The sequence below is a fragment of the Homalodisca vitripennis genome, chromosome 4 (genome assembly GCF_021130785.1).
Source record: "Homalodisca vitripennis isolate AUS2020 chromosome 4, UT_GWSS_2.1, whole genome shotgun sequence".
Lineage (NCBI taxonomy): Eukaryota > Metazoa > Arthropoda > Insecta > Hemiptera > Cicadellidae > Homalodisca > Homalodisca vitripennis.
The window spans coordinates 172,692,976-172,714,481 of NC_060210.1; the positions used below are offsets into that span (position 1 = coordinate 172,692,976).

The 21,506-nt window shown below is 32.0% G+C and overlaps 1 protein-coding gene across 1 annotated transcript; it reads right to left on the minus strand.

Moving 5' to 3' along the window:
• Positions 1-10,172: 10,172 nt before the first annotated feature.
• LOC124360650 (short coiled-coil protein B-like) lies at positions 10,173-21,436 on the minus strand. The gene is made up of 4 exons (XM_046814458.1): positions 21,058-21,436; positions 16,513-16,638; positions 14,917-15,003; positions 10,173-10,540 (listed from the first exon to the last, which is right to left on the minus strand). The coding sequence occupies exons 1-4, from the start codon at positions 21,125-21,127 to the stop codon at positions 10,398-10,400; spliced, it is 426 nt and encodes a 141-aa protein (XP_046670414.1). The 5' UTR covers positions 21,128-21,436; the 3' UTR covers positions 10,173-10,397.
• Positions 21,437-21,506: the final 70 nt, after the last annotated feature.

Here is a 21,506-nt window from a genome sequence, read left to right on the forward strand (position 1 = left end):
ACCTTACTTTCCATCGACCACACACAGACACTTGCAATACGTGTGATAAGTTGCAAAAACACCATCGAACACAGAGATGAAGAAGCAAAGGTAGCTGCGACTACAGCTAAAGAATTTCACCTCCATCAAGCTGAGACTGCTAAAACTGAAATGGAACATGCGAAAAGGAGGTAAAAGATGACCCAACCCATGTTGCGATATGTTTTGACCTCCAAAAAATGTTACCAACCCCAATACTAACTTGTACTAGAATTTACTACTCTTGTCAACTTTGGACCTATAATTTCAACGTCCATGATATCTGTACAGGTGATGCGTTCATGTTCATGTGGCATGAAACACAAGCTTCTAGAGGGTGCGAAGAAATTGTCTCTTGTTTGTTGCAGTATATAAAATCATTTCCTCCAACTGTAACCCACTTGACAGATTTTAGCGACAATTTGTGGGAGCCAGAACAAGAGTCACATCACAGTAAAGTTCTGGTTTCACGTTGTTAATGCAACTAACATTGAGACCATTGATTTGAAGTTTCTGCTTACTGGGCACTCTTACAACCACTGTGACAGGGACTTTGAGAAGATTGAAAATATGAAGAGGAACACGAAGAGGGGAGTTTATGTTCCTGACGATTGGATGGAGATTATTGCCGGAGCAAGTAAAAAGTTTATGGTAAAAAAGATGTCAGATGAAGATTTTGTTTCCATGGAAGCCATTCACAAGTTCTATGTTAAATCTGTACAGGGTATCAGTAAGATGCAGTGTATACAATTTAGAAAAAAAATCATCCTTGGACTTTGTTCTACAAAACTACTTTCAATAAAGACTTACCGTTTCCAGAATATAGCATGATCGCTAAGAAACCTAGGAAGGATTCCGACCCAACTGCCACCTTTGCCTCCAAAAACAAACAAAAAGAAAATAAAGGCATCTAAGTACAAGGATCTTCTTAATCTGCTGCAATTTGTACCTCCGTTTCACCACAGATTTTACAGATCTCTAGACTACCAAGGGAATACTTTAACAAGACTGGCCCAATCAAGAGAAGATCAACCTTGTGAGGAAAACCCTCATCATGAAGAAGACAACATTGAATTAGAAAACTTTTTTGACAGTGATTATGACTAAATATTTTAAGATAGGAGGTTTTGTAATAAAATGTGGGTTTTTATTTGACATAAAAGCCTGTGTTCTTAATTTTTTCCTAACTCCACTTGGAAGCCAAGGGATACAAGTGGCACCTCTTATCAGATAGTTAGCCCATATCATAAAGAGGGAAATTCAAAACCAATATAAAAAAGGTTTTTTAGCATTTTGAAATACCAGTAAAAAATAATGTGCTAAATTTACTGAACATATTTGTCCCTGGATTTGATTATATAACTTTAAACTTTAAACCTTGTTTTCTCAAAACTCAAAAAGAGTCACCTGTACCCCTTGGCTTCTGACCCCTTCATTTATAGTTAATTTAGTTATAAAATAAACACTTCACCTCGTTATCCAAACCCGTCAGAGAGAGTTAATAAAAATTTAAAGGTGGCACTACGAATTTTTCACGGGCATAAAAACAAGACTTGGGATGAACACCTTCACTGGCTGCAGGTGAAACCGCAGGTACTCAGCCGCTGTATACTCGTATCTGTAACTTGTGTAAGCCAGACACTCGCCGACAGCCCACACTTGCTTACTGTTTATGCAAGTAGTTAGGTGGTCGACTGTTTGTAGTAGTGATGTGATGTTTGGATAATTTGACTGATCCAGCTCAGTCGGCCTTGTTCACTGCAGAGTTACTGAACCTTCCCGCTAGAGCATGTCAAACAGGTCATCGCGAGAACCATTGAACGAAAGGACCCGCTTGCGAACAAGTGAACAGATAGAGGGACAAATGACATATCGTATAGTGAATGTATAGATTTATTTATAGCAATATGTATTGTTCCCAGAATCTAGTAAATGCAAGTACATCAATCAAAACTGGTTAACAAATTTTAACTGCAAGTTACCAGATACTTTACTAAATATTTTAAACGTTAATACTCGTGAATAATGGGCATGACTGATTCCCTGACAAAGGTTTTTAAAATTCAAACAGACACATTGCTCGTTTTTAAAATAATATATTTTTATTTTATAAGTAAAAAATATCTTAGCCATCTAACCGATTAAGTTCCCGCCACTTTTTATGAAACCCAGGCTCCCTACTCCACCCGACAAGCATTACGGTTACGGTTTTATTTTTAATCTGTCAGTAGGAAACGAAAGAACGAAATGATCATAGGAACGACTGAACTAAATGAACAAATGCACGATTTTGGGGACATAATGTAACCTATAATGTAAAATCTACGGAGTTTTAGTTAGTTGCTTATAATCATAAGCTCTTTTTCTATAGATAAGGGTTTTTATGTGCCCCAGCACATTTCGGTACCCAAATTCGAGATTTAAAAAAAACACATTTAATGACTGAATTGGTCACCGTGGTACAATTGATTGGCCTGCGCACTCGCCAGACATGGCTCCAAGTGATTTTTCACTGTGGAGTATTATAAAGAAGACTGTGTATGCTTCAAAACCGCAAAATCTTGACGAACTCAGAAACCTAATTAGAAATGTATTTAAACTAATTAATAACGATAAACCTATATTGCTAAAAATTTGTGATTATGTTCTCAGTCATTGTATTAAGTGTATACAAAATCAAGATGGACATTTCGAACAACTGCTATAACATTGTATGGTAATATGTACGTAATTTCATATAATGAATTTGTTTTTTTGCCTAAAACTGTTTTATTCAATTAACCTATAACGCCTTTAAATTTCTCTTCTGGGGATACTTACATATGTACCACCCTGTATACATAATCTGAGACTGTATTTAAAAAAACAATATATGAAGAATGGTATAAATATAACTATTATTACATCGTTTGATATATTATCACAAAACTAAAATTTTTATTCGTAATGTATAGTTTTTTCTCTTACACACAAAAATAATTGTTTAAAAAACACATGAAAACATTATGTATACAGTTGTTGATACAATAAATAATCATTCATTAAAGACATTCAAGTAAAATAATACTCAATATCAACAAACATTGATCATAATCAAAAACTGTTTTAGTGAAGATTTTAAAAGTTATCAAGTTTGTCACTACTTAAATAACTTTTCAACAATATTTAGAAAGTATTTGTTAAACATATTAGCAAAAACATCTGAATTATTTTAATTTTCCCCATTAACTTTTAATGACATGCATTTTCCTTAGCTTTTCTTCAGACATGTTACTTATTTATGATATGCCATATATTTTTATATGAACATTTTTAAATATTTCGTTTTTATTTTCATACAAATAGTGTTGTTATTCCAAAGTTTTAATTTCTTTTAACTATTATTGATAAAGGTTCTGAGCTTACATTTGCTTACATAGGAAATAAAAATATTATAAAATGATTACATGGTTTACATGCATTTTGTTGCATATAAACATGAGTCCAAATTGACATTATTTAATAGACCATTGAGAGCCAAGTAATGAAGATGATAACCAGTAGAAGAGGCAGAGGGCTGACAGTGGGCCCACAGAGCAGTGGCACCCCCCCTCCCGCAGCATAGTTAAATGTGCCCTTCCTGTCTGCTCTAGTACCCATCCCCCAACCTTTTCCGAACTATACGTATCTTTGTATACATAACGTACTTCCTCGTCGGGGTACATTTGTTCTCATAAAGTATAAATACCAAAATAATTGTTTTAATCAATGTCTACAATTCAAAAATGACAATTTTTTTTATTTAGCTAAATGTCTAGATTCACGTTTGGTTTGTTATTTGTGAGTTAAGGTGGGGTCGGTGTGGATTTTTCATTTTCAGTCTCGATGGTAGGTAGGTTGGAACTTGTTTCACTACACCAACTAACAAAGCCCAATAAAATAAACAAAAACTATCAATGAGACAGACATCAATCTTTTGCCGTTGCTTGTTAACGGAGTATAGCTGTCTGAAAATAGTAACCTATATTTTTTAAAGCCTGATGATAAAAGTTCAGACAAAATTATTCCATTCACTGTAACTGGTAGAAGTCTTGGTACAACGAAGGATTGTATTTTATTGCACACTCATTTTCTATGTCCACTAGTTCATTTGCAATTATTGGAAAAGGAAACATTGCAAGTCATAGAAGGCTCTAGAGAAAGGCAACTTCAAAAGTTATAAATGTTTAAAAACTCTACTACCAATCTAAGGCCTTAATTTCATGCAGAGAACAGTAATTTTTTTTCAATTTATGAAGAAAAAAATAGTAAAACATTGAATTAACCGAGATATTCCATGACCAATAAATTAATCTGTAATCTCTTTTAACTTTAAACATGTTTTGTGGCTTAATGGAGTGAGATAGAGCAAAATTACAGGAACTTTTTTGTAAATCACTTCACTCCACAATAGCTTTTTATTGTCAAATTGGTCATAAAGTTTAGATGCTGCAGTGCTTCAAATAAGTCTGCATGTGAAAATTGCCAATTTTTAAAAATTTTGAGTCTTTTAGTTAAACTGGTAGAGATAATATGCTTATTTTGTGGATCAGATCATTTACTAAAACCTGTCATAATTAGATTTGAGCAAAGACCAATGGTTTGGCCGCTAGATGGCTAGAAAGCAAAACTTTACACAATTTAGAGCCACTTTTTAAAGTTCCAACCAGATTTTAATTTTTTTTTAGGGGTTAAAAAGTAAAAATTTCCGGTTTTCAGACTTGTTCCCACTAGTTACACAGCAAAAGCCACCTGTGTGCCAAATTTCGAGATACTAGCCATTCTAAAAGTAGGTAAGAATTTGTTTAAGTGCGTTAAACATGCATATAGAGTGTTAAAAAGTCACATAGGCTTGATAATTCCCAAATGATAACAGGTAAAGCAATAAAACTTGGTACATCATTACTGCACATATAAATCTACTTTTTGAAGTAACTACAATTGTTTTAATATGTCAGGGGGATCAGAAGAGATCTTAAATGAGAGAGCATAGGTCGAGTAATACATAAAGGTCTTTATTAGTACAGTACAATGCTGCATTAGTAAATGAATATTGGACTTAAGAAACAGTTTTAAAGTAGTTAGAGACTCTTCATGGAGCTTGGCAAAACAATTTAACGTAAGCATAGCTCAATATGTACATAGTTTTAAAGTGTAAAGTAAGATGTGCATCAAGTAAAGTCCAAAGCCCAACCTAAAAATAAAAATCTTTCAATTATAACTGATACGAGGTTTTTCCCTTTATCATTAATTTCTCCTAAACAATCCCTTAATAATGATGTACATCTTGAGCTGTTTACATTAAAAAATTTTTTCCGAACGCCTTGCAGACCATCATCCTCCATTGGATGTGATGAGTCACTAACAGCAGTAATGATGTACCAAGTCTTATTGCTTTACCTTAGTTAATTGTGTTTGTGAATTATTAAGTTTGTGCAGGACTTTTTTAACACCCTGTATATTAGATTTATAAAATGCAAAGGTAAACAGATATGTCTCATCCAATTTTGTCAAACTTTAGCTGAAAGTGTTAACAACTGTTTAGTGCCAGTTAAATGTGGATTTTAAAATAATAATGCTATAATTTTTTATGAACTATAAAATATTCCAGGTAACTTTTGCAATCTGTTTCTTCATATAAAACTTCCTCAGATTTCAACGAATATTTTACAAAAACAATTTGCGAAATTTGTCCAGCGCTTAGCAACATATTTTGAGATTTATTTTTCTTTATAAGATGTATGGTATACCAATGTTTAAAAACTAACAAAACAGATTTGCCTGAATAAGTTGCTTTCCTAAGTAGCAGAAGCATTAGGAATATCTTATAGTTTGGTGTATAAGATTGTGAAAAAGATGCTTTATGTCTAACAGTTGTACCAATGTTTAAAAACTAACAAAACAGATTTGCCTGAATAAGTTGCTTTCCTAGGTAGCAGAAGCATTAGGAATATCTTATAGTTTGGTGTATAAGATTGTGAAAAAGATGCTTTATCATCTGGGATAGTAAAGAAATGTTTATCCCCTCCTACAAAATTCCTAAGAAAAAGACAAAAAAGGGCCAAGATGACTGATATCTGCATTTTGCGTCGAAGCATTAATAACAACTAACACAGTTTAAAAGAACATAAGCCATTTTTAAAAGGAATTCTTTTAGTCCTTCACAAAGAAATAAACTTTTCGGGTAGTATAATAACGAACTTGAGTAAAGTTATCCATAGTTCAGGCTTTAGGATGGAAGATAATTCCTTGATACGATGAAAGGTTCTCCAAACCATACTGAGACTGCATTGGTTTATTACAAATACCCAATCTGTTTGATACTTTTGGTTTCCTTGTAATTTATTGTACAAAATTGGCAACCTAACCGGTGTAATTTCAACCGAAGGTTGACTTGATCAGTTGGTCTTTTAATTTAATGTATTGCACCCTAATTCATATTATGGTTTTCGGACCAACAATGATTACTTTTCCCCTTTTTTCGTGTATTCATTGTTTTTTTATTCTGTTTTTTATGTTTCGTGTTACTTTGCCTAAGAGTGTTGTGCATTTTAAATGCGGTTCTATTGTACTTTCTACCTACTCTTCTAATTTTCTCTGATAATCCCAGCACATAAGGGATTTACATAAACGCAAATTTATCTCTATTATGATTTACTGACTCAAGAATGATTCTTTTATTCGTTCTTATTAATGATTCTGAATTAAGATGATTCTTCAACTTTCTTAATTCCTCTTTTAATCCATCTTTATTTAAGCATAAGCTCTTTGCTCTATCAAATAACAAGTAGGTCACTCCTTCTTTCACAGATTTTTTTATGGTTTGATTAGTACTTTAAATATTTTCCTATGTGTTTTCATTCGAAAAACCAGTTTTAAAGACATTACTAATCTCTTAATACACACAAATCCAAAAAAGGAGGTTTTTTGACTGCCACTTCCATTGTGCGAGGGATGGAAGGAGAAATACTACTAATGCAATTCAAAACCTAATTTAATTGTCTCCATGAAGAAAAAAAACAGAGGTATCATCCATATACCTCCACTAAATCTTTGGTTGTGCTAAAAAGGCTTTTGCTTGAATTCCTCTATAAATATATTGGCAAAATAGGAGGCAGTGGAGAACATGTTGATATTCCACATATTAGTGGTAAATTTGACCCTCTAACTCAATTTAGTTGCATTGGTCTGATATTTCCGGAATTTCTGGCACAAGAAGAGTCTTTTCCTTTAATGTTTGATATTCTTTGAGACGTGATACAATGACTCCAAGAGTGTCTGGAACTACAATATCCCTAGAATTTTTTATACAAAGTTTTTACTTCCAATGGCAGTAAAATATACAAGAGGACTTTACAAAATTGCCAAGTGAATCACAAGAACTAATTATAGGCTGGAGAGGGATGCTAGGTATGTAGATTTAGGGAAAACGATACATATGGGGGTATTTTGGAATGGATGTTAGTGATTTAGGAGTTAGTTTAGATCTTAATTTATCTGAAAAATGTTCTTTGTGTTTTCTTACAGCATTTGCTACATTATGTTTAAAAGAATCAGCTGGGTCTTTGGTGAAATTTTATATTTTCCTGTATTTAAAGTTTCCGTAATATTTTCTATAATGTTTAAGCCTGGAATGAAGAAATGGGATTACCTTGATAAATTATTCTAAATGTAAAAAAAATCAGTTGCATTCTGTATCAATCATTCTGCAAAAATGCATTCTGTAAAAATCATCATATTTTGTCACCTGAGTTCTGTTTATACTCCAAACCATCTATGACACGTGTGTCTGCTGTTGCCTATCTATCTAGTTTATTGCTACAGCTGGAATTTTACATACACTTAGAGTCTCAGGGTTTACTCAAAAATTGTTGACACAGACAGCTGATGCACAAATACTTACTACACATAACTCTAACTAATAAAACCAAATGGAATACATTCTTCTGTATCATATTCTTTAAAAATCCAAATATTTAAGTAAATAATAAAATGTATCCTGTCTTAGAAAATTAGAAAACTTACAGGTTAGTAGCACAATGTTCTCTGTCTCTGTTTACTCCACATCAAACTCCCCTCGACACCCAACTGCACATGGCGATTTTGCATATAGTGCACGGGCTGTAAATGATCTGTCATATGGCAATAGCTCATTAGCTATAGTACAATATGTTAAATCATAGTGCCAGATAATAGTCATTTATCCATAGTGAGTGTAAATAATATCAATAGCCCATTAGATATACAAGGGTTACCCGGAAATCAAAACAATTTATGCATAGCATGGGTGGGTGTATACTGACTGTGGTGTGTATGATGTTTCAGTAACTATGCAAGGGGAAGCATTGTATATTCTCATGTTCAAGAATCAAGAATCCTTATTCCCGTCCCACTATGATTGTAATGACAAAGGGTAAATGATAAGGTCAAAAGGGTTATGTTATACATACACACAGTATAATATGATCATATAAAACAATACATACTAGTCACTTATAATGAGAAGTAAAGTCAAATAAATTAAATTATGTCTAAAAAGTAAAATTGTCTATGACATTCTTCTGCTGTGCGGTTATAACCTCAAAACACAAGTGTTGTAATAAAAAACCCACTAAGTGTCAAAAATCAAAGTAGCTGAGACTCATCATGAATTGTGCGAGTTTTACCGGTCAAACATTATGACTAAAAATATAATCCATTAACGGGTGTGATAAAAAAAAATGAAAGAACATTTACAAATGTAGAAAAGAGCAGTAGGCTTTCCTTTTGTAAGTGATGACCTACTGAATGAAGTGAATAAAAGTTTGTGAGAACCATCACTTAACAATTTTGAAACGTTCCAATGATTTTCCTAGGCTATTACAAGTTTTGTACTCATTTAGCACCAAAACTGTTCACCCTCACATAGCTGAATAACAAATGAATTTACGGCCAAGTTCAAATGGGATGTTAGGTCATCTCCTACACAACCAGACTTGGCTCTTAACGACTTTCACCTACCTGTTCACAAACATGAAGTGGTGGCTAGCTAGTTTTCCAACAAAGTAGAGCTTAAAATAATTGCTGTGACAGGTTGGCTACATTCACAGGCAGAAAATTTTTACAACGAAATAACAATAAATAAGTTATTATTTTTAGCTAGTTGTATATATATTTTTTTAAATCTTCAATGCTTTATTTTTTATTTCAAAACAGGTGTTACTTTCTAGATGGCACATGCAGAAGGTATACTATGTTACTCTTCCAAGTGCTAGAGTCTGTGATGTCAAGATACACACTTTGTTTAATGAATCTAGATAATATTTGAGGGGGTACTATGAAAATTAAATAACATGTTTGATACTTGTGTGTTATAATTCAAAACACAAACATTAACATTTAATAAATTAATAACTATACAGCAAATAATATACATAAACACAAACAAAAAACATATACATGTATTATGATTTTTAACTGTACCACTATTATGGTCTTGTAAATTATCGGAGAAAAATATGGAGCTCAGTTGATTGTTAAAGGTTTAATGCTTTTAGAACCGACATTTTCACTGATATTATGGCGTGACGTATGGGTGTAAGGCGTATTTTGTACTTTTTTGTTGAAAAACAATTTATTCAAGGAAAAATTAAGTAAGATACTTAAATAATTTTGTAACTAGGAGAAAAAGCATTTTATAAAGAAGAAATGCTCTTTAAGATAATATGCTAGCTAAAAATAAATACAAATATTTTACTAAATTGGTTTTTGTTACTTTGTACCTGAAAATAAAAAAAACAATTTACCTGTAGGAGACTAATTATTTGAAATTAAAATAGTCTAGTATAATTTTTTATTATTACAAGAATTTAGTACCTTTGGTCGAAGTACAAAGAACAATGTACAATGGTTCACGATTTACCTCACCAACGTAATCTGCAAGTTATATAGGTTTGGGAAATCATTAATAGATCTTTAAATACATATGTAAGAAAAGCTAAATAATTTAAATACTAAGTGATTACGTTCTTTGAGATGTTTTACTATAAAATTTCATACCCCAAATAAAACCAAAAGTTTAGCTTCCATAACACGTAAGTACTGTATGTACTGTATGTACTTACGTGTTATGGAAGCTCATTCAGCAATACACTTTTTAAGTTTTCCAATAATGATAAAAGTGATCCATTTTGAGTATTTCCCATCTCTCATATTTCCTAACATTCTAATAGTGGCACAGTTAAAATGATACAATTTGCTTATCATTACAATTGCAAAAAGTCTTCCACATTGAATAAACATGTGCAATAAAGTTTTAAAATATTTAGGTTCAAGGCAAATACAGAATCTGAATGGAACAATACTATAACAGAATGTGTGGCTTATTTCTTCTTGTTCTTTGGTGAAGTTGACTGGAATACACTTGAGGCAGACATGAGATTTTCTATGTACTGGCCGAGCACTTGATTTTCAGACTTCAATTTCATGTTCTCTTCTTTAACACTATCAACTCTCTGAGATAAATCTAGTCAACAAATAAGCAATATAATTATTGAAAAGTAAACATTTACAGGGATGCTACAGGTCAGGGAAATCAGGGAAGTCAGGGAAAAAAACAGGACTGGAAATCAGGGAAAAGTCAGGGAATCCGATCTCAAGTCAGGGAATTTCGACGTTGGTCAGGGAAAAATATAAAATCCCTTTACACAAATAAACTCTGTAATTTCTATGTGCTACTAATTACTTATGGTGCAGTGTTCTAAAGTATTTTACTTCTGTGTTGTAAAAGATCATTTAAGTCAATCTTTTTGTACGTATTAAACTGTGTTCACTTTATTATTTGCTTTTTTTATATTTGCCACCCTGTTAGCCTCAACACCGCTTTTTTCCACCCATTAATTGCCAAAAAACCGTGGGGATTGCGTCAAAAAAAAGTCAGGGAAAAATGAAAAATTTTTGTCTGGAAATCAGGGAAAAGTCAGGGAATTTCATTATTGGACTCCTTTAGCAACCCTGATTTATAATAAAATACAAACTACCAAATATCTCTATGGATCATTCCATTTTAGTGCATAAAGCTTTTAATCCATTAAAATGACACATTATTACACATTAAAATACACACATATCTCCAGATTAAAAAAAAAAAAAAACACTGTAGTTTCATCTTTCATCAAATTTACAAAGCGTAGCAAATTTAAACAAGAAGTGTTTGGTCTTTTTGAGGCATTTAAAATATTGTAAAAATCTGTAGAAACAAAAATGTTCATGTCACATTTATTTTTAAGTAACTTTTAAATATACCTATCACTGTGGGAAAACAATACAATTGAGTGGGCAATTAACTCATTTAGCCCTTATAAATCTCCTGTAGAAAGATAGAGTGAGACCGGTTTGTTTGCAGCAAGGATTAATCTTCTCCTTCCCCATTTGTGCAGGCTGTTCAGTGTCTCCGTGGCCCTCAGGTATGTTCTCTATCCTGGTGAGTGTCCATGGTGGTGTTTAAACACAAGCAGGGGAGTTCTAGTCTAAATCTGCCTGTCCTTTAGATGAATATGTCTGTCATTTTTTCTTCTTAAAAACATGTAGAAGATGATGGCTTGGTTTCTTTGGGGGACAATCTATTTTTGAACGCTATTTTTGCCCTCTACATGCAAATCAGCATGCTTACAATCCAGACAAATCATGTGACAACCTTACATGAATTCGTATGCAGGATTGAGAAAGCGCTGGCAACGAAAGAAGTAGCCATAGGTCTGGGAATATCAAAGGATCTTTTTATAATACAACCACTATGGTGATCAATGCCTTGAAATGCACCACTGATATGTGACTAGGTAAGGTCCTAGCTTATGAATAGGGTAGTTATAACCAATCTTACGAAAGCGAGTATCAGTGTAAGGGCTACAAAGGGACATGGGCATTTCACAGAGTCCACATTTTCCGAGAGAATCTGATCTGTAGATTGTGTGACGAGCAGAAAGAAACTGTTATGCCATCTTTAGTAGTCTGGACAAGGGTTGTCAATTTCCTCAATAAGACCTAATCTTTTGTTTTTGGTGGTTTGTAGAATTGTTAAAACTGTAAATTGGTTGGTCTCATATACTTCTGGGGTGCACAAGGGCCCTTGAGGCTTAAGTGCATGGCAATAGGCTGCCTCTTCGAAGAAGAAGAAGAAGAAGCTATAGTAGACAGGAGAGTAGTAAAAATGAAGAGTGTGTGCCTTGTTGCTGGGGGAAATTATTAGACTTAAGTGCATAGCAATAGGCAGCTTCTTCAAGAAGAAGCCATAGTACAGGAGAGTATTAAAAATGAAGAGTGTGTGCCTTGTTGCTGGGGGAAATTATTAAGCTTAAGTGCATAGCAATAGGCAGCTTCGAAGAAGAAGAAGAAGCCATAGTAGACAGGAGAGTAGTAAAAATGAAGAGCGAGTGTGCGTTGTTGCTGGGGGAAAATATTAGTCTTCTCATAAAGTGAAAACACATCAATATAATTGTATTTGTCTCCTGCTAAATTCTTTTTTTTCACAGATTATACCAAAAATCTAATTCTAAAGAGACATTAAATTTGTTATAGAACTTAATTAATAGAACTCTTAAAACTCCATGCACTTTGTCCAAATCTTTTGAACCAATTTTTAGAGTGTATGATGAATAAAATGAGGATAGGTCAAAATCCAGTGCATTTCCGTGTGAGAATTTAATATTTAAATATATATAAGTTAGGGAGTCAACAAGATAAAGGATAATTCATCTTACAATAGATATATTGTTTTAATCTTTCCTTTCAGTACTTCATCTTCATACATTATTTTTTTAAAGATGTATAAAGGATGATCAATGACAGTTTCCAGTATTCAATTACAGTCTCAGATAGTAGATTACTTCTGTCTAATGCTTTTAATCGATTCATGTGATTACAAATTATTGTAGTTTTGTAAATAGTATTTTGCTTGCAGTTGGTTTTCTTTATTTATGTACGTGTATTGTCACAAGACCACTGCATCTATTTAAAGATGGCAGCTGATCACCACTGATCGATAATATGTTTTTGACCTACTTTGTGTATAAAAATTACAGACAGATAACTGAATAAACAAATTTTGTATCTTATTCTAGCTGTTGTTTTTTATGTGTTGATTCATATGATGATCAACCGTTAGGCCTAGATATTTAAAATCCTTAATGCATTCCAATTTTTACATTCACATACACTCTGAGAATACTGTTTTGGGTGCACACATTCACAAGAGTGAATTTTTATTTGTGGTTGTAAGCATTAATATGCAAGTGAATGTATGTGCACAATTATTGATTTTTTTCTCATTTATACCAGTCCATTATCATGACACCATTTTGTTACATTCAAAAAATCAATCTGTAATTTGGCGCATTCACTATCCATGTTATTGTCAGAAATTGTTAATACTATGTCATCTGCATACATAAAAATTCTGCTATATTTGAATATTTCTGGCATCACGTTTACATATAAAAGATAAATAATTGGGCCAAAGATACTTCCTTGCAGAACTGCATATTCTGTATTCATAGGCTTACTATAACTATCCTTTATCTTAACTGTTAACTGAGATATTAATCAAGCTTCACAAGAATTAATAAAAATTTCATCTTTGATCTATCAAAATCTAAAACTGAGAGATAAATCTACAAGTCAACTTATGGTGAGACCTCATCTACATCCTCCAACATTGTAGAATCAACTGAAACTACTTGGCGAATTCATTGTCCAACATCAAGAAAGACAAGACACATCCTCTACAAATTAAAGATCACCAGAACCTTTGGTAGAGCTACTCGACCAAGAACCCTGTTTACTGTGGAAGGCATTCTACATTCTACATCTCTTCACTATTACTATGAGTTCATTCCATTGTAAATGGAATTCCTTTCCTTATCTATATTTAATAAATTTTAATGTTATCAACATTACAAATATAAAAATTCTTTGGCCAAATGCCACTCCATTATAATTTCTAACTGATTGCTCTACTGATACAATTACATAAATATAATATAAATTTGTATAGTTTAATAAACTCTCATCTTTTTCAATTCAGACAATTGTTTTTATCTTTATATTTTTATTTTAAAGTGCTGCATAAATCTTACATTAAAGTGTAATAATATGAATTTTATTTTTTGGTGAGGAAAGTTCTTAAAATTTTAGTTTATCTTTTTTAATTACTAAGAATATTATTTTATTTTATACTTTCCTGTAGAAATTTTACAAATTCAAGAGATTATTAAATATTTAGTGATTAATTGGTCATAAAACAATGAAGTTAAGTAGTTTGATTTTTTTAACTGGACCCATAGAAACTATTAAAATATAATAATGTTTTGGAAGACTTATGACTGTTTTAACTTAAAAACCTCCTATCCATAAAAGAATTCTCTCGACTATATTCTTTACTTGTGATAATTTAATACTTAATGGATCTTCACAACCCATACTCAACAAAAAGTTATGTATAGAGTGACATTGTGGATATTGAATTTAAATTTGCAAATATATCTAGTAACTTTTTACATAAACACTTGGGAAAAAAAGTTCTAGTATTGTGATTTTGAAATTTAATTTGTCAAAGAGTTTTCAATTAATATTTGAATTATTTAATTAACCCTTTTTCTTATACCTCTGTACTACATTGTACCAATATTGCATGTTATTACTCATTATTTTTTACTACTTTTAACAAGTATTTAGATCTATTAAATGTTTTAATATCTTCAAGATATTCCTAAAGTGTTCAAATTTATTTTAGTGTTTTTTTTTTATTTTTTACTGCAAATGATAAAGTTAATTCATAAAACAGATAGTTGATAGTTTACAGTACACTGTATTATGAAGCGAATAGTCAACTAAGACAAAACTTACCATCTAGAGTGTTTTGAAGTTCCAAAACTTGTGAAATTAAGCGAGACTTTTCTTCTATTTCATCTGGACTTATATCTGGATCCAGACCTGAATGAAAAAATCATTTATTAAATTGGTATAAAATATCTTAATAAATATTTCTTGTGTTCGTGTGTATGTGACTGAACTCCTCCTCAATGACTGGACCGATTTTGATGAAATTTTGTGTGTTTTCAATGTAATTCGAGAATAATTTAGATTCACAATTTGGTCCACTGGAAAATGTTTTTTAAATTAATTTTTCATTTGTAAGTAGTTGTTGATTTTGAAGTGTTTTACATTGGATCCGGCAGACTGTGCAACAACACATAATATAAAGTGAACTGATACTTAACAGCTGTTAATACTTTCAGCTGAAGTTCATCAAAGAGGCAGAAAAATTTTGTTTACATTTAAAATTTAGAACATTATTATTGTTAAGTGCTTGATCAATCAGTAGTGTAATGTAGATTGCATTGAAGAAGTTATTGCCTAATTTTAAATTTTGATTTCACCAATGATTAATAATGCAATGAGAATACTATTAAATGCTGTTATAAAAGTATTGTACACCTCATTGTACAAAGCTATGAATGTTTACACATAAGGTAATCGAATTTGGTTAGATCGAAGGTAAATGTAAAGAGCTGTAAGAAGATGCTTTATGATCAAAATTGGTTTTCTTTGATACATTTTCTTAAAACTCCACAATAATACTGCAAATATCTTAAGACAGAAAATTAATTTTATCAGACCGAATTCGATTCTTTATAAACAAATTAGTTTATCGCGATTCATCCATATAAATTAATTGCACTGAATAACTTATCAACAGCTAGCAAAAACCACGAAAGATAGAGGCAGGAAATTTGGTACATACCTTCATAATGCGCCCAAGAGGCTCACGAAAGAAACACTATCAATTATCTCAGGAGTATTTAGAATGTGATAGAAAATAATATGTGAATATAGTGTACTGTTTTTCAACAGGAAATTGAGTGCGAAGCCGTGGGCTATTGCTAGTGTTTTAAATAATATTTCTTTACCGACGAGGGTTACATTTTTATGGAATGAAAATAGGGTAGAAAATTTGTTCAATCCAACAAACTTTCAATTATTCATTTACAATTATTTATTCTTTCAAATAAAAATAAAATGTTTTTGAGCTTAGCTAAACATGTGTAAAGATATACTCAAACTACAGTGAATTTTACACAAATAAACTTAATTGAAATAAAATTTTCATACTAAATAAAAAAAACTTCAACATTAGGTTGAGTTGGATTTAAAATACATTGAGAATTTGAGATCTTGGAATCTCCACCCCCTCTCCCTCTCTCTCCCCCTCAAATACAACTATTTTGATAGAACTGTTGAATTTATACGTCTTAAAAACATTGTTTTAAATGTCTTATGTAAGTAATTATTGACTACAAATTATAATTAAACAAAAGGTCTGGAAGGTACTGTGAAACAATCAGTAATGGCTATTTAGCTTTCACAAAGAGGGTATTTAACCTGAATTTAGTTTGTAAGAGTAATAAAATAATCTTGAAATTAAATTATAAATTAACTTACTATGAGGTCCAGGACTACTGCTTCCATTAGTAAATGTAGACGGTATGGAATCAAAACTGCGTCCCCGCATCAAAGCATCTGATGTTTGAGACATTTCAACAGTTTCTCCATCTTCCTGAATAATTGCTACAAAATTGAAATTGAATTAAAACAGTTAAATTAAATATCCTGTACAATAACGAAGGATACAATTTCAAACTAATATTATCTTAGTTTTTGAGTCTGTAATATTAGTTTTATGATTGCATAATTTAACAGGAAACAAATGTAAGGTCTCTAAACAAAAATTATGGGTTTTGTGTAGGTTTTGCTATGGACAAAAGCATTTTGTTTTTCAAGATTATATTTGCACTAGTAGTTACCTGCGTTTTTGCACCTGTGTATGCACTTCTGGTTCTAGTGAATTATATTTCTGACGCCAATAGCTTCTTCCCACAACCAATAAAATAAGATACAAAGTGTATATTGTAATTTAGAAACGTTCGTTTCTTTATAAACTAAAAAATATTGTTTAGTTTTGCACTAGTAGTTACCCGCGTTTTTGCACCTGTTTATGCACTTCTGGTTCTAGTGAATTATATTTCTGACGCCAATACCTTCTTCCCACAACCAATAAAATAAGATACAAAGTGTACTTTATATTGTAATTTAGAAATGTTCGTTTCTTTATAAACTGAAAAATATTGTTTAGTTTTCTGCTACAAGGTTTACCACCACATCTCAACAACTGAAAAGAAAATTAGTGGTCCTCTAAGAGTAGTCAAAATTAATTAAGGCTAAATTTAAGAGAAGAAAATATAATCGTGGCAAACAAATATAGGGACAGTGGGTTTTCGGCTGCTTTGTAAGGCGAATCAGGAATATTATTAAAGAATGGTTTCTGTCAGGTACTACAATAGTAAGCGACTGCTGGAGGGCGTATAAATGCCTGGGCGACAAGGGATTTCAACATTTATTTGAATGACACTGACGTAAAGTATGAGCAAATATACCACGTTATGGTGTCTCCATAGAGATCACTTAATCGACTATCTGACGAATTTCGTTTCAAAGCGTACATAATACCCACATGCCACGTCCTACAAATTTTATATAGCTGCTGTATATTTTTACCTACCAACATAGCTATGGACGTCAACAAGAACCAATACGAGGTTGACTCGTGGTAACAAGATCATGTGACATCCTGTGCAGATGTAGAACAAGCCAGAAAAGTAGTTTCACTTATAATGTTTTACATCTTAATTAGTTGTCATTTCCTCCCATTGAAACTTTATATTGTTTTATTCTGGAGGACGATATCAATAGGTTAATAATGCAAAACTTGTATTTTTTCCAGCCGTTAAGTTCACAATTACCATTGTTCTAATTGATATTTGATTCCATTCGAGTGTTGGATGCTTATCATACTCCAGCCACCGCTTATTATACTACAACTCCCTTAATATTTGTAAAGTAACTCATGAAAAGACATTGCCAATAAATTAAATTTATTTACCTAATTGGTATAGGCTAATGAAATATTAGCTACAGTATAATAAGTGACCACCAACACAAATGGATGATTATATTATTGATTTCATATATCAATACTATCGAACACAACATTTGACCTATAGATATTCATAACTAGAATCATTGCCAGCTGTTGCTAGTGACGTCACTACGAGCTGTTATTTTGTTTATGTAGGAGAAAGCTAGTGATGACAAGAACAATAACGATGTAAGCTTATATGCAGATATTGGCTCAAAATGTTTTTTAAACACTGAGCAATGTTTTAAATAGTTACAAGATAAATAACCTTTCTCCTTTAAACCCGAATTGTCCAGTTTGTATTGACCAGATGAAAGTAGAATAATTAAAGGTGGAAATCAAATAGTGTTTCACTGCAAGAAAAGTAAAAACAAACATGACAATCATATCTAAAAACGATTTTGAGAAGACTTTTTTTGAACATTCTAAGTTTGGTATGAACATATATTATGAACATATTGAAAAATCGTGTAGTATTTTAGTTTAAATCAAACAAACTACCCTATGACTTTTTAATTAATTAATGTACTTTTGACGGCATCAGTACCTGCAGAAATACCATTTCAGATTGGCTAAAGTAATCTTAAATACTAAACTAATAAAAAAGTATAGCTTCACCATGATACGTTTTTAAAAGCATAAAACTTAATTCAGTTCAACATGATCACTCAAAATTAATTCAAAGTAAAATCGTGTTTGGAAATAAATTAAAATTAAGTGTTTTGTTATTGACTAATGGTGGCAATAATAGTGACGTACATTTCTTCTTTGTTTCACAAGCAGTCACGTTTATCCTTGGAAATACTACATAAGGTGAGTAAATGATATTGTTTTGATGTAATTATTATACTTTAATTTGATAATTATATTAACTCTAGAAGTAGGAGGCGCCGGATATACGGTGCGATCGGTCGTCGTCTAAGTGGCAGCGCCGGAATTCTGGCCCGATTACGTTGTGTCGCATTAAGTTATTTTTGAAGGAGTAAATATAATCTGATAGTGATAAAAATCATATGTTTGGAAAGATGAAGAATCATACTTTACAATAATAACATATTGTATTAGGTTTTATACTATTTATAGATATCCTCTATGAATATAAATAAATAGTTGTGCAGCAGACATCTGGCCCGCCCGTGCAGTTGTGACTGACGGTGGTTGTTACTATAAAACATTTATTTTACTTTCTTGTGTTGTTCCAAATGCATAGTTTGGAGTTTATTTCAGCTAGTTATTAATTATGAGCTAAATAATACTTTATTACACATATTTTTGTAAATAATTTGTCAAAATATGAGTGAAATCTTTAGAGATAGATCAAGTGACTCGAGAGAACTGTTATTCTGAACTGCTTGAGATGCTGAATTCTACACCTGTATATATTGTAAATATAGGTATGTAACATTAATGCGTTTTATATTTATTTTTTAGTTGGTTCATAACCAAAATGATTCATAAAAACGGTTTTAGGGTATTGAATACTTTATATGTCAACATGTATATATTGGCTTTATGTCTTACCCCTGTGCGTCAAAAATAAGTGCGTAAATTTCCGTAAAAAACACAAAAACTGGTACTTTGGGATTATACCGACCACACCCAGACATGAATCGTTATTTCACATTTCGTTTCTACTGATTACTAGATTAGCGTAGAACAATATTTCGTCAATATAAAACAGGAATTGTCTTATCGCAAACCCCTCCCCATCCTCAGACAGAGGTCAAAGTCGAGCGTCTAGTAGATAACGTGATTGCAGTCTCGCCGCCCGTTCAGCTGGTGCATCGCTTTGTTGTACTTCCGTGTTTTACCTCTACATTTCTCCAAACACAAAAATTCAACAAAAACAATCATTTACCAAACTAAACTCTTTATTAAAAAAAAAACACTAAAAACTTGTTTTTATTCTTGATCACATTCCGCCACCCAAAAATGCGAGTGCCTCCGGCCATCAGCGCGGGCATTGACAGCACCTTCGGTGCTGCCCCGCGCTGATGTCGACGAAAGAAAAACATCCCTCGAGATAGTACCTATCAGTAAAATATCAAATTCTAGAGGGGCTAATCAGAAATATAAATTGAATTGTAATGGAAAGGCAATTATGTACCGTGCAAATCACGTGATGCCGCGCGGCCTGCCGTAATCAGGATTCTCGAGAAAGATAAGATAACAGCGATCACAATACCTGGAAATGCTTGTAAGTTTGTAATTTTGTAATTGAAGAGTTGTTTTTACGTTCTATCATGTTTGTTTCTATAAATTTCTATTTTTGTGTTCTTCATACTAGTGTGGTCGGTATAATCCCAAAGTACCCAAAAACTATATAGGCCTATTTCTGATATCACCAATAAATTCTAGATAAAATGTATAAACTAGAATTGTTTTTTTTATACACTTTAAATCAAGTACAAAACGGAATCCGAGGAAAAATTTAATTTTTTCTTTTTTAAATATTTTTGCCGCATCAAAAATTTATGACAAAAAAATTGTTTTTCTGTAGAACATGTTTCTCTGTGTTATTTTATAAAAAAATTATATATAATATGTTAAGTTTAGTAATATACATTAGAAAAATGCACGAACAGTTGGCCAAAAACACCCTGCCACTACAGAGAATTTACAATGCCACCTCTAGGGTTAATATTTATTTATACATTGAAAGCTGGTTGTAAGCTAGCAAACCCACATTGTTATTTGAAATATCTATTACGTTAACTGGTTTGAAATTTTGCTTTCAGTCCTTTTGATGGTCATGAATATCGATTATTCAAATCATTTGATAATATTATCAAAAGATTGTGTTAGTGGCTAATTATTATACTGCAGCCTAAACAGTCAAAACAGGATTCAAACCTGTACATATTTATAGCCTACATTTTATATAAAAAATGGATAGAAAGCTAAACAATTGGTAAACAAAAATTACAACCAGGTAGAACTGATAATTGAGAAGGCCAAGCCCTAGTATGATTTTTATGACAACATATCTTCATTTAGATGTTACAAATTACCTTGTGGGTCATCATCTGCTAATGGAATGTTGTTAATTTCTTCTTGTATTTTTGCAGGAGCTCCTTCCATTATGATACAGACTAGTATAACTGCCAATCTATGAAGCACACCACTGTATATTAGTTTCTTGAGTAATTGGAAAAATAAAGTGTCTTTCAACTCACGCTACTAATAAAACAAACACATAGACACAGGTTCTACAGCAATCTTGTATTTTGTACAGTAATATAAAGAACACTATCACAAATTAGACTGTACTCAACGTAAGCTTTCACATCCAACCAACCTATATCTACCTTTAAACACTAATACAAACTCAACACACCTTCTGTATCTACTACACTACAATAGAGAATAGTGACAGCAGAAGAAACACCACAGATTTGACTGGGATTGGATAGTTGTTCTTCTTTTGATTGGCTTGGGTAAAATGCCATGCAGCTTCATA